The sequence below is a fragment of the Meles meles genome, chromosome 20 (assembly GCF_922984935.1).
Source record: "Meles meles chromosome 20, mMelMel3.1 paternal haplotype, whole genome shotgun sequence".
NCBI classification, from domain to species: domain Eukaryota; kingdom Metazoa; phylum Chordata; class Mammalia; order Carnivora; family Mustelidae; genus Meles; species Meles meles.
Genome location: NC_060085.1, coordinates 23883633 through 23896951, shown reverse-complemented (window position 1 = coordinate 23896951; position 13319 = coordinate 23883633). Strand labels below are relative to the sequence as shown.

General features: G+C 49.8%; 1 protein-coding gene across 1 annotated transcript in view; it reads right to left on the bottom strand.

The window, feature by feature from the left end:
- Positions 1–13319, bottom strand: part of CACNA2D3 (calcium voltage-gated channel auxiliary subunit alpha2delta 3) — an 859411-nt gene that overhangs the window by 187245 nt on the left and 658847 nt on the right. The window contains exon 18 of the mRNA XM_045989865.1: positions 6945–7028. Within this exon, the coding sequence (XP_045845821.1) occupies positions 6945–7028 (84 nt within the window). The remainder of the gene's footprint in view (positions 1–6944; positions 7029–13319) is intronic.

Here is a 13319-nt window from a genome sequence, read left to right as displayed (position 1 = left end):
CCCCTGGCTGACCTCTTCTAATTACGTGCGGCCCTTCTGCGGGTTCAGAGATGGACCGCAGACGCCGTGATGAGAGATGGGCCGTCGTGGGCACCAATGGGAGACGAGGGGGATGCCAGTGAATGGAGGAGGAGCAAATGCTGACAGGCCACAGCCAGTCGGGAAAGGCTCTTTCCCAGCCCCATGGACCCCCCCCCCCCCCCACCGCCAATCCTCTTCCCTCTTCTCTCCTCTGAGGAGCTTGACTAAGATCTGGCCGATAGAAAACTGCAAAGCTTGCAAGCAACCTAAATTTGATTCGGGGCCGTCTAGATTTGGGTCTACATTCCCATCTTCTGTGAGAGAGAGAGAGAGAGTAAAAAGCATAATTTTTAGCTGGAGGCATGTATAAAATAAAACATATATTTTACTCTAGATATTTTTTAACAACACATAATGGGCATTTCTGGAAATATTTTCCCATTTTAACTTTTGTGGTTTTGGATGGGGAGAGCTGGTCCTAATTAAGTCTACTTTCTAACTTTTAAGAACGGCTCGATTTATCTTGAACATGGTTTTCATTTTTCCTCTTTCTGGTGCCTGCCTAAAGCCATTTGGGACCTTCCCCTCTCACATTCCCCAGGCGGGTGGGAGATTAGGTAAGCTTCTCTGAGAGTCGGTACCGCCCCACCCCCAGCTCCCAGTAGCACCGAAGAAGCAGCATTGGTGGGGTTTGGGGGGGGGGGGGTGAGGGCTGGGCGGCTCCAAGGCCAGGGTCACTGACGAGTCCAGTCTTTCTCTTTTGGACTACACTTAACTAAACACCTACATGTGGGGCAGGACCGCGCTGTAATGAAGGACTCTGCAGCCAGAGCTTGTGGAAGAATCACTTACTCTCTCTATGCCTCAGTTTCCTTCTCTGCAAAATGGAGCTACTGACAGCACGCATCTCACAGAGCTGCCGTGAGAAGTAGCTGAGCTGATATTTAGAAGAGTGCCTCACCCACCCTAAGCACTCAGTAGATGTTAGCTGTCCCCACCATCGTCCCCACCACCGTCACCATCATCGTCACCACCGCCCTCCCCCACTTCAAATGCCAGACCAGGATTCAAGCTCGAGTTTGCTTGACACAGATGCCCATGCTCTAAACCCACATTCTTCAAACTCTGACCACGAGGCACAGGAAAAATACATCTTTCTCGGTGATGCCCTCTGCGGTCTCCTATTTTAATAGATTTCATTGCTCGCAAGTGCTGCTCATGGACCAGTCATGGACTTTGTGACTTCCACCCAACGCCTGCATTAAAACTGCTGCTCTTCGGGCACCTGGGTGGCTCAGTGGGTTAAGCCTCTGCCTTCAGCTCGGGTCATGATCTCAGGGTCCTGGGATCGAGTCCCATATCGGGCTCTCTGCTCGGCAGGGAGCCTGCTTCCTCCTCTCTCTCTCTCTCTGCCTGCCTCTCTGCCTACTTGTGATCTCTCTCTGTCAAATAAATAAATAAAATCTTAAAAAATAAATAAATAAAATAAAAATAAAAAAATAAATAAAACTGCTGCTCTTCACCCCTGTGGGTGGGCACAGACCAAAAAAGAGGCAGGCCACCAGTAAAGAGAAATAACCCAGGGTGTCAAGACTCAAGTCTTACCCATGACACCCTTGTTCTGTGACCACTCCGTGGCTCCCTTTCCTCCTTTTCATTCATTCCATCAAAAGCGTCCTGAGCGAGGACGCCCAGACCCCAGGGATCCTGTCAGGTGCAATGTTAACTGTGTTGATCGGTCTTACAAAGCCCAGATAATACGGACAGATACCATCTTTTGAGCTTTTACAATGTGCCAGACACAGGTTTTAAAACCCTCAACAAAAGGCATCATTTTCCTTATTTTATAAGTGGAGAAACTGAGGCACAGAGTTAAAAAACACACAGGCTCTCTGCCCCTTAAGCCCATGCCCTTAGTTTTGCTTCCCAAATCGGGAGAGAAACCATTTAGACAAATGTAAAGCATTAACATAACAATGGTATAGCATGAATACAAAAAGAACGTATTGTTATTTCTGGATCTTTTTTTTTTTTTTTAATGAAAGGAAAGGCTTTAAATTTGACCAGGCAACAGTCTTAGGTTTTAACTTTCCTACAAATTCTAGGTTTTGTGAACTGGGGCTGACAGGAAGGTGGTTTCTGACCTTGTGACCACGGGAGGAAAGGGGGTTTTTGCGCCTTTTCAACAGACTGTGTGGTGAGAACATAGCACCATGAGACCAGAACAATCTAGAAATGTCATTTTTCCATTGGAAGAAACTGAGGTTTGAGAAGGGGAGCAACTTGCCCCAAACACTATGGTCAGTCAGTGGCACCAATGCCCCAGGGGTCAGTTTATAAGACAAGATGGCGGAGGAACCCAGAACAGAGACCAGAACAGTGAGGGAGTATTAAAGCTCGCAGTTCCCACCAGGCCAGGAAGGGCAAGGTCGATGGTGCTCTTCAGAGCTAGCCAAATGGCCCTCGAATTTGCCACTACCTGGATTACAGCAGCGAGTACCTGGGGAAATGAAAATGGCCTGGCAGAGGAATATTCCCAAGCAAGTTTGGGTGGGCCTCAATGTTAGCATATTACGTAGTCAGTAAAAAAGTCACGTGTGCCACTGTTCAACCTAACAGCGCCAAAGGAGAGCAAAGTAAAACATCAACAATATGCCTTTATTTCCCCCGAGCTGATGCAGGTGTGATCAGGCAGCAGACATGAAAGCAGCTCTCGCCACAGTGGGGTTGAAAAGAGAAAGGTCCTTCCTCTTTGGTTAGAAATCGTTTCCTGGGGATGGTGATCAGCTCCCGGTCTCTCTGGGAACCGCCCTCCTCCTCCTGGGTCCTGCGTTATCCAGATCGGACACGTTTCCACAGAGCCCCCAGTGAGCCTGTCTCGCTCGCCCGCACCCCAGAGCTGCAACAGCTTCGCGGACCATTCAGAGCACCCCCATGACAAGCTGCCGGTCACGCTTCTGGTTCCATCACGAGCCTCTGGCTCTTCCTCCTCTGTCTGAGCTCGTTAAGGAAGCTCTCCCTCAGAGGTTCACTGGCCGCCTTGGGTTTTACGCGTAAGTGGGTAATGATAGCTCGTTCTGCTGACGGTGGTTTTGCTCTCCACGTCAGAACATGAGCCTCACCTTTCCTGGGGTGCAGGTGGCACGCACTTCCAGGCCCCCAAGGCCAAGCCATGTGGGCCAAGCCAAGACATGAAAGGGGAAGGGAGAAGCAGAAGATAAACAGGTCTGTCATTTCCAAGCAGGCGTTTAACCAGGATATGAAAACAGACTCGGGCACAGAGTATCCGTACGACAAAATCAAAATCCTCTCTGTGTGTGTGTGTGTGTCTCGGGGGCAGGGGGTGGGGGGGGAGCTGCCCTTGGTTTGGCCACCCAGGGCTCAGGCATGAGCTGCAGAGACACTGGAGTGGGTGTGAAGAAGAACAGACTAATGGGGCAAGTTCCCATCAATTTACCCAGGAGAAGAGGTTTATGGGCCTTTAAAAAGAAAAGACTCGAAGGAAATTTTCCACAGAATCATCCCAGAGAAGGCGAAATGTGAGTTGACCGGAGAGCAGCAGAAAAGGTTCTCAGGGCAGCAGAAGGGGTTTCAGGGGGCCGAGGCCAACTCGGGCGGGTGTTATAGTGCCACCCCATGGCGAGCATTTGCTCAGCAGCTGGCTGCAAGGACTCCCCATTTCTGCTGCACCCCTCAGGGGAGGGTGCTGTGGGCACGCTGTGACCGCACTGACACAGAGTCTTTAAGGACTCCTGGACTCAAGGGCATAACAAAGTTAGTCAAGAGCTTTGGAGCCAGGCGGCCTGGGCTGGAATCCACACAGTGTGCGTATGGACCAATCCGTTCTGTGCCTCAGTTTCCTTACAGCAAGATGAGGACAGCAGTAACACTGACTTTGTAAAACTGCTGCGTGGATTCAGCAAGTTCCTCCACACATAGCACCGAGAACAGTACTGGCATATAGGAAGGACTTGCTACGTCAGTTATGATTATCTACGTTTGTTTTTTCTCCTCATAGAAATAATCATGTTCATGGTGGAAAGTCTGGGGAATGACTAAAAGGTAACAGGACGAAGAAAGATGCCATCCTTAAGTCCTTCAACCATCTGTAGGAATTTATAACCAAAGGATAAACTCCATTTTGAAAGTTTTTTTGTTTTTTTTTCCTTCCCGGGGGTGACCAACAGTGGTGATTCAGGTCAGGCTATGGGTGTCTCGGGTTCCCTTCCTGGCTTCTGGGTTTCCAAAGAGCCTCCTTACTCACTGTATTTTGATGTGATGCCTAAGTCGCCTGGAGCCTGGCCCAGATGTCCTGCTCATCCACCTCTAAACGGCTTCTAATTTTTCTCCCTCTTTTTAAGATTCTAATTTTAGCCAGTCTATTTTGCACATGTTTTAATAGTATTTGTGACCTCACATCATTTTTGGAAGGACACAGGGTCTGTGTTATAAATACCATCATTACATTCAACAAGAGCCGGGCTGCCAAGGGAAGTAGGTAGCTCCTTCCAAGGAGTTCTCTGCAGCTGGGCAGGCTCTGCTTCATGGTCTTCCCCAGATCTTGACCCAAAGCCCGCCTTCTGTCACTTACATGCCAACCCCAGTGGTGCACACATGGGCATGTGGGATGACATGTCAATGTTACAAAGCTTCTCTGTGTGGCTTCCAGTATTCTCCAGTCAAGGCAGTGCAAATCTCTAGAAGAGAAATGGTGACCTTCCGCAAATGTGTTGGAAGTGAAGGAATTCACACTTGGAGTGTACCATGTTCCTCAAGGAAGTAAGACAAGAGACCCAAACCAGAGCGACCACGAGAGACCAGCTGGAGCGGAGTAAGAGCACTGAACTTGTCGGAGATGTGGGAACTCTGCAGGTGGACACTGAAAGCCCAGTGCTGGGAGCTGGACGGAGGTGAAGAACAAGTAAGAGGCTGGGAATCCGATGCTTGCAGCTCCGATGCGAAAAGAGTCTATTAGAGCAAGGAAGCCACCATGAGTAAAAGGAGATATTAGCTCCTTGAAAATTAACTGGCGTGCAGGCAATGGCTAGAGTGAGCCAAGTCATAAATCTCTTCCAGTAACATGATGTGAGGGCTCCGAAGTGAGAATGAGCGTAAAGCAGTTTTCCTCTCCGGTTGATCCAAATGGATGGGACGGAGGGAGGGGGAGGCACGTTGACGACAAGGTTCCAGCCTTCTGGGAAAGGAAACCAAAAGGTCCAGTGGAGTCAAACTAAAGCAACTGAGAAAGTGATGATGGAAGAGAAAGGAAAACAGCGGAACATGCCCTTCAGACACTCACGAGACAATTTAGCAGCTGCAAAACCATGGGGCATTCATTCATGGTCGGGTTACCTGAGGGTTAATGCTGATGAGAATAGTACAGAGACCAGCCACGGTCACAGACACTCCCCATGTCCACACCGTGGTGGACAGGCATTTTCATCTTTCAGCATATTAACACATTTAAGAGTCGCAACAGGTGTGATATACGTAGTATCATCATCATCCTCATTTTACTGGGAAAAGAAGGACCAAAACCAAAACTGGGGCACAGAGAGAATAACTGTGTGCTTGAGACGAACAGCCAGTGGATCGCCATGATGGGATTGGAATCCAGGCGGGCTAATGCCCGGGCAGTGCCCCTCCCAGCTGCGCCAGCCTGCTTCTCGGTAAGAACAGGTGGAAAGGGGGAGAGCATGGACACTGGGCATGGCACAACCGAAAGACCTTGAAGACCATGTTTAAGGAACAAGATGTAAAACCCTCCCAGGTCATTGAGCTGACCTGACGTCAGGCCACCAGCAGGTGGGGAAAAGAGGGAAAAGAGGGCAGGTGAGGAAGTTGTTTTTTAACAAACAGTAGTTATTTTGTCTGAACTTGAGTTCCAGGATTCCTAGTACAGATGAAGGAAATCAGCTACACTTCTCAGATATGCTTCTTGCCTTTTACAGGCCAGGAAGAAACGCCAAGATTTACGCTAGCTGAGACATCCAGGAAGCACAGGACACAAAGAGAAGAGAACGACAGCAAGAGAACCCAGCTGGGGAGTCTAAATGGTTGCCCTCAACAACTCTTTGGAAAGCAGGACAGACTGAGGGAAAGACCCACAGCTCTCTCCACGGTCAAACTGAAGAAAGGACCCAGGACAAGTCAGGGAGGACACGGGCAGAGAGCTGTGGTCCTGGCACGGACGCACCACAGAGAAAGTCAAGAGCAAGGACCCAGGCAGGAACTCACGGGAAGTGACAATTTAATTAAGGACAGTCTGCCTACATTCACGCGCAGTCAGCCATGTCAAACAAATCTGATTTATTGAGGAAATAACAAGGAGACGGACGGGGTTAAGTCATGGGCATAAGGAAGGCTTTTGATACAGCGCCGAAGGCTGAATCTGGGTGGGAAATAAGTGAGTGTGCCCTCGCAGTGTGGCCTTCCGGAACGGGGATGGCTGGGACAGCCCGGGAAACAGACTGCCATCCATGCAGAGGGGTCCTGAGTGGCTTTCTGAAAGCAAGGGTTGTGCCCATGGCATCCTGGCAAGTTCATCTGGCAACCTGACTGGATGGTGGGCACAGCCTTCTGCTGCCCAGCCAGGCTCAGGCCAGGCTCCCCTGAGGTGGCAGATCCCTTAAACTGCACTGAGGAAGAGTCTGGATGAACCCACAGCAGAAGGGACCAGAACGCAGCGGGGGATGGTGTCAGCTGACTGCGCAAAGCAGGCAGGTGGCTGGCCGAGCTGTAACCGTCCCAGCCAGCAGGAGACTCCCAATGCCATGAGAAGAGCCCATTGTCTTCACATCCCTCTGGGGGCCAGGTGTCCTCTCAGGGGGCCCCTCGGCCAGTTCCTCAGGTGGCCCCCAGGTATAGAAGCGGGTCCAGTGGAGCGCTCCAGCCTCACCGGGCTTAGAAACCAAGTCACTTACCACGTCATCCCGGTCTTCCCACTCCACCTCAGAGAGGTCAACGCTACTGTAGTTAGGTTTCCTTCGCTTTTTTCCTTCTTCGTACTGGCAGCGAGAGGAAGATAAGGAAAAGAAAAAGAAAACAAAAAAAAATTTTCCATGAACCATCAGCCAGGACAGCCTTTACCGCCCCAAGCCCTGTTTCTTGGATGGGAACTGAGAGGAGGCACACTGATGAGAACTCAGAGGGGTACAGTCCGACAGACTGGGAAAAGCAGGAAAGCCCAGGCCAGTTGGTCCGAGCTGGGGGGATGACAAGCTGATGCTCCTTGATGTGAATTTACCTACTGGACTCATTGCCTCCGAATCCACCAGAAGCAAAGTGAAGATTCCCCCTGCCTGGATGGCACCTTTGTGGAATAGGGGAGCTCCTTCTCTGCCCCAAAGTTTTAAAAGCCATCCCTCTGTGACACAGGAAAGGGCTTTTCACAGTTTACCAAAAATGTAGTCCTGTCCCTTTGTCCCCCTCCAGTCCCAAACCCGCACCATACTCTTCGACAACGAAACAAAAGCTCTGGTCTCCACAGCTGGGCTCAATATCCTGGCGACATTTTGTAGACACACGGAGCCTACTACTTGCTATCACACAGGCTGCAGCAGGACCGAACAAAGTACGGCCTCTGTGCCCAGAGTAAATGTGGGTGCTGGGAGTCATTGCCAGATTTAATGGCCATGAGGGCATTTCTCTGGAAAAGCTCATGGGTGTCTTAAGAACCGGGAGAGCGGTTTTTCTTTTTTTGCCCTAAGTCACTGGTGTTAGTCACCCCACAAGACTACCATTTTTTCCGCCGGACGGGTGTATGTCTGGATGTTCCTGTGTCTCAGGGCCTTTAATGCTGGTGGTTGGGATGTTTATAACGTAGGAAAGTCTGCCCTCTACTGCGGGCTGAAGATAAGCAGCCCCTTTTAAGTTCATAAGCCACGGCCAATGGCATATTGGGAAAAATACCTATGTACGTACGGGTTTTTCCTTTTTCGGTCCCTAAGTTGGTCATCTTTGGATTGAATTGGTAAGATTTGAGAGGGGACAGTGTCACCGTGTTTTCAGACCCCCAAAGCACAGGTTACCATTTTGGATGCTGCTTGGCTGCTGTGGACACAGGTGTTAAAGGCACATCATTGTGAAGGAGAAGATCACTGCCGAGATGTTGAACCACACAGATCTGAACGGGCCCCCATTAGGACCAAGGGGACAGAGGCCAGACAGGGTAGATCTTGGCCACTGTGGGGCCAAACAGGGTCTAGTGGTTTTCCCGCCCTCTTATTCTTCCTGTCAAGTGCATTTCAGGAGCCCTGGGATGCCTCTGGAGTGTGCCCACTCCAACCCTCCCCCCTACCTGGGAAGGCTGCACTGCTCCTGAAGGGCAGTGGGCTCGGGTCACCTGGGTCAGCCACCTGTCCACTCCCTTCTCTCAGGTTTTCCAACTCACAGATGTTCAAGGTCAGTTTTAGGACATCGGATCCATCGCAGACCAAGAGGAGGGGAAGTGGCTGCCTGAGAGGCCGCTGTAAATGACAGCAGATTTGCAGTTGGATCCCGTTATGGAAACTTTGTGTGTTCATGGAAGCTCTGGCCCTTGCGAGAGCCAGGCGGGGGCTGAGCGGAAGGAACAGACGGAGGCGAGTGGAGCTATCACCCCTGCCTCACGGTGAAGGGGTGTGATGGGGAAGGGGCCGCATGCTGCTAAAAGACTTGCCACAATCCCTTCAAGGAGGCAGAGTCAGATCGCTTGGACCTCTGTTAATTAACGGCCTCCAAGCTCCGTTTTGGTAAGAGCCTTACTGAGAGCTGCCAGTTGCCCCCAGAAGCCCACACACCCCAGCTTCTGGGCATTAAAGGCAGAGCTTTCTTGGGTGGCACAATGCTAGGTCTAAAATGGTTTTTGTTGTTGTTGTTTGTTTTTGGTGAGAAGTACTTCCTTTGGTTATTTCAAAATGTTCCTTTATTTATTTATTCAAATACATTTATCAGACACCTAGGAAGGACCCAGTACTATAAATAAAGCCAATGAAGCAGTCTGTCTTTCTTCTCCAAGGACCTGCTTGCAGTTTATCACCCTTAATTTTGCCTTTTCAAGGTCAGTTTATTGCCCACCGCACATACAGGAAAAGAAGTGGTCACCAGCTAAATAATGGGTAAAAGGACACTTTAGATAAGATACCACAGCCAGCGTGGGGCAGGACACCCCCAACCACCACCAGCCCCTGACGAAATTTTCATGGCTGAACCTCATGTTATTTCAAATACTCCTAAAGAAATTTAAAAAGACTCCCGAGGTCCCAAGCACCCGATGTTCCCTTAACCTCAGAAAATGTCCGTTTGTCTTTGTGAGAGTGGTTTTGCCACTTACTGGGCCTGTGATCCTGAGCAGGGCGCCAAGTTCCTCCACGGTCCCCTTTTCTCAGTTGCAAAATAGGAAAAGCATTAGTACCTCCCGGGGAAATGGTAGGTTGAGAGATTAACTAGATACTGTATGCAAATGGACAAAGCCATTCCTGGCACAGAATCAAGCCTTAATATATAGCTAGCAGGATTCCTGAGAGCCTCATGAGCTTGCTGGCCAAGACACAGGCTCATCGTATACAGTTGTCTAATAGGTCATTTCCTTGAAATGAAGGTGACCCATTCAGTGATTCACAGAGGCTACATCTCTTATGCACCAGGACTTGTGGACTATAGCTCAGCTGGGACTGAAAAACTCATACCTGTGCTAAAAAGCCCCAAGTCCTTTCAGATGGTACTTGGCAATTCTGTAATCCACAAATTTGTAAGTGAACCCTTGACTTCTGACCACTCTTGGATGTCCTTCTTCATTTCTTTTCTTATAACTATGCAAGAAATTCAGCACGTTGCACTTTTGATATTCAGGAAACCTGGAGGTGAAGAGGCATTCACAGTGGGCTGGTCCACAAGCCAGTGAGTCTAAGTAATTTCATTTCACTGAAGGAAATAGGCAGGGCTGGGGATACCCGTTCTAGAACGCCATTGAGGGAATGGCCTTCTACAATGTCTGCTTAACCGGGTTTGGGAGACCAGTCTAAAACACTTCCCACTGGGGTCTTTATTAATGGGTGAGCTCCTTCAGAGTGCAAGCAGTAACATAGCAGAGTGATTATTTTGAATGAGAGAAGGAAAAATCGGTGGCTGTTGCATGAAGTAAGACAGGTTGAGGATGATGAGTAAACTCCAGCATAAGGACCTGAGGTCCACCTTTATCTTCTCTCCCATTAGGAGAGCGTATGGGAAGGCTAGAGATGAGACCTCCGCAAGGAAGACACTTGAGCTGTGCACGGCCTCCAGTCGTGGAGGAGTGCACATCTGCTAGCACCATTAAGGTGGTAGGATGTGAACTTGAGCTCCTCATAGCTATCTCTGCTTCTGCTTAGAGAGATCCTTCCTGAGAATGGAGCCTGTGCAGAGCAAGCAGAAAAAAGACAGGAGAGAGTCCTGAAAACATGGTGTGTGTGCCTGGATCAAGCTGTACCTGAAAGCTTTATGCCCTTGGATGTTTTAGGTACCAAATAAATGCTCTCCACATTACCCCTTTTCCTTCTTAAAGATTTTTTTTTTTTTTTAAAGCTGGCTTGGAACTTTGGAGTTCTGACTTGGATTTATTTAATGCCTTTAACATTTTCCCTTGTAAATGAGCCACTTTTAAAGTACATTTTAAGTGAAGTGTTCCTAACAGTTCTTTAGGAGCATGTGACCTGAAAAATATCTATCTCACTGTCACTGTAGATAGACTGCTGTGTTTGAGTACAGCTGATCCCCTATCTCTACTCTCCCCACGAGAGGAGAGATGTGAGGCTACAGAAACAGAAGTAAACCTCGGCCTCCTGGGCCAGCTCTCTCCTGTCCCTCCGGATTTAGCCTCTGACACATCCTGGATCCACCAGCTCCACTCCCTCTCTCCCTGCGTGAGGATCTCGTTACTGGGGCTGAGGCATCGGATATGGCATTTGTTAGTGTATCTATAAACTGTAACTTCCTTTGAAAATGTGATTAACGAATTGCGAACGGTTTCCAAAGGTTTATAAACAGATACTTTGAGAGCCACGGGTAGGTTTGTAGTTTTTGGTGCCTGTTTTATGAAAAAAATATGTGGGGGAGAATTTAATAAGGAAAGATATTCTGTGCTATGAAATACTTTGAGGTGGGGTTTCAAATAAAGGCCAGATGTGGTGAACACACAAACCAGCCTGTGGCCTGGGAGGACAGGACAGGACAGGCACCCATCTGAGGGGCCAGCTGGAGCCATCGGGGGGGCATGCCTTCCATGCCTGAACCTGCCAGGTGGTGTTTCCTGGATTCCATGAGTGTGCTTGCTGGGGCTACCTACAGACCAACTTCCAGAAGCACAGTGGGATGATGGGCTAAGGTGATGGTCACGTTCACGTTCATTCGAAAAAAACAAAAACGCCTTTGCTTTTCCTGTGTGTTTTGGGAAGAGCCTGAGGAAATCATCTACATACAACCATGCAGCCTCCGTGAGACACATATTGTGTATGCTAATAGTCGATAAATTGTACGTGCCGCTCCACACTGCCAACAGGAAGGAAGGAGAGGGGGCTGGGAGGCCCACAACTGGAGACGAAGAAAACTTGCCCAGAGCTAATGCCATCTGGTGCAGGGGTGTGGCCGAGGGCGGGGAGCCAGCCACTGTCTGGGCAGATGTTCTCTCCCAAGGCTGGCAAGGCCCTCGGCTAGTGAACACCTTTGCTACCTCCCCGTAAGGCCTGAGTCTCCTCTCATCCCAGGGGCTGAAGTGGTCCTTTCAGGAGAAGGAAAGGAGGCACAACTTCTCTGCACACAAGACAGCCTGGCCTAATGGCTCCAGGGCACCTCATTCCTTCCCTCCTGCCTCCACCCAGTCTGTTATTTGCTCCTATACTCACCTACATCTCCCCCAAATACACTTATTAGGCACTGAGCCAGGCCTGGGTGAGCCTCAGTAAAGCATGGAGAAGCTGTCTGAGCAGGGTCGTCTCCTGCACTCAAGGTGTAGGTCATGACCCACTGCTTGCCCATCAGGGCGGCTGGAAGAGCAGGTAGCAGCCTGGATCTCCAAATCACACACAGGCTGCATGTTCCATGGCGGGCGTGCATTTCTCTGAGCCCTGTGCTGCTCGTCTGCAGGATGGGGTAATAGCATTCAGCTCACAGGGCTGGCGTGGGAAGCAAATGGGCACAAATGTAGCACAGCACAGAGTATGTTCTGACAAACAGTCTTGAGAAACGCCCACTAGGCCAACACCAGTAAACGCTAACGTCATTACTGATTCAGGGATGTGGCAGCCCCTGCCTCGCTCCAGTGCCGAAGCTCATGGGATACAATGTTTCTTTACAGTGTGGCTGTTTAATCATATTTCTAGCCTTTGAAAGTGGCAGTTCAACCTGGTGTTGCAGTCCATTCTCAAGGTCAAAGGGAAGGATGGCAAACAGGGTGTGGCCCCAAGGCCATGTGGCCAGGTGGGCCTGAGACAGGGCAATAGCTTCGTCCCCTAGAATTTGCAAGTCAAGTTCTCTGGCTGTCATGCAAGGTCCAGCCTCAGAGGGGGTGGCCCGCAGTCAGCGGAGTCTCAGTCGAAGCAGAGTATCGGACATTGCTCTCCCAATGGTAGACCATATTTAGTTTAATCTTTTGCTGTTTTTTATGGACCCCCCCAACCTCAATCTCCGATTTTCCATGTAAAAACTGCTCATTGCAGAAAATTTGGAAAATACTAAAAAGTTCAAGAATGGAAAACAAAATATTGCCCTTGCTATCACAAAACAGGCAACAAGGGGATCGCCACCCACTATTCGGCTAGCTGGCCCAAAGGTAAGTCCTTGGAAGCAGTTACTGCTTCCAAGTTCTCTACTGCTTCCAGTTCTCTAAGTTCATTGTTTCTCCCACAAGGAATTTATAAAATGTAGCAACCAATCTGTTCTGCTTTCCAAGTGACTGCCTTCAGCAAAAAAAAAAAAGAGAGAGAGAGTTTTCTGTCGGCCAGCTTCTCCCTCGCCTCCTATCATTGCTCAGGAAGAGTGAATGTTCTCCTTCCAGGCACGGTGCTAAACGCAGCGTGTATCTCCTTGGAGGGTTGATCGCCCCACAGACGGGCAAATGCAGAGTCTGGGGATGCAGACCATGTGGCAGCGGCGTAGCTGATCGACGGTAGGACTGAGCTATTCAACCCCACCTCTGCCTGGTGGCTCAGCCTTGGGTCCTCACCACCCTCTGCACTGCCTCCCTGGAGGGGGTCTCAGCTCCGACGGCGACCACCCACAGCGCTGTACACAGCAGGCATGTTAAACGGGTGCAGAATCATGGTGGAAGCCCATGCAAGAGTCAG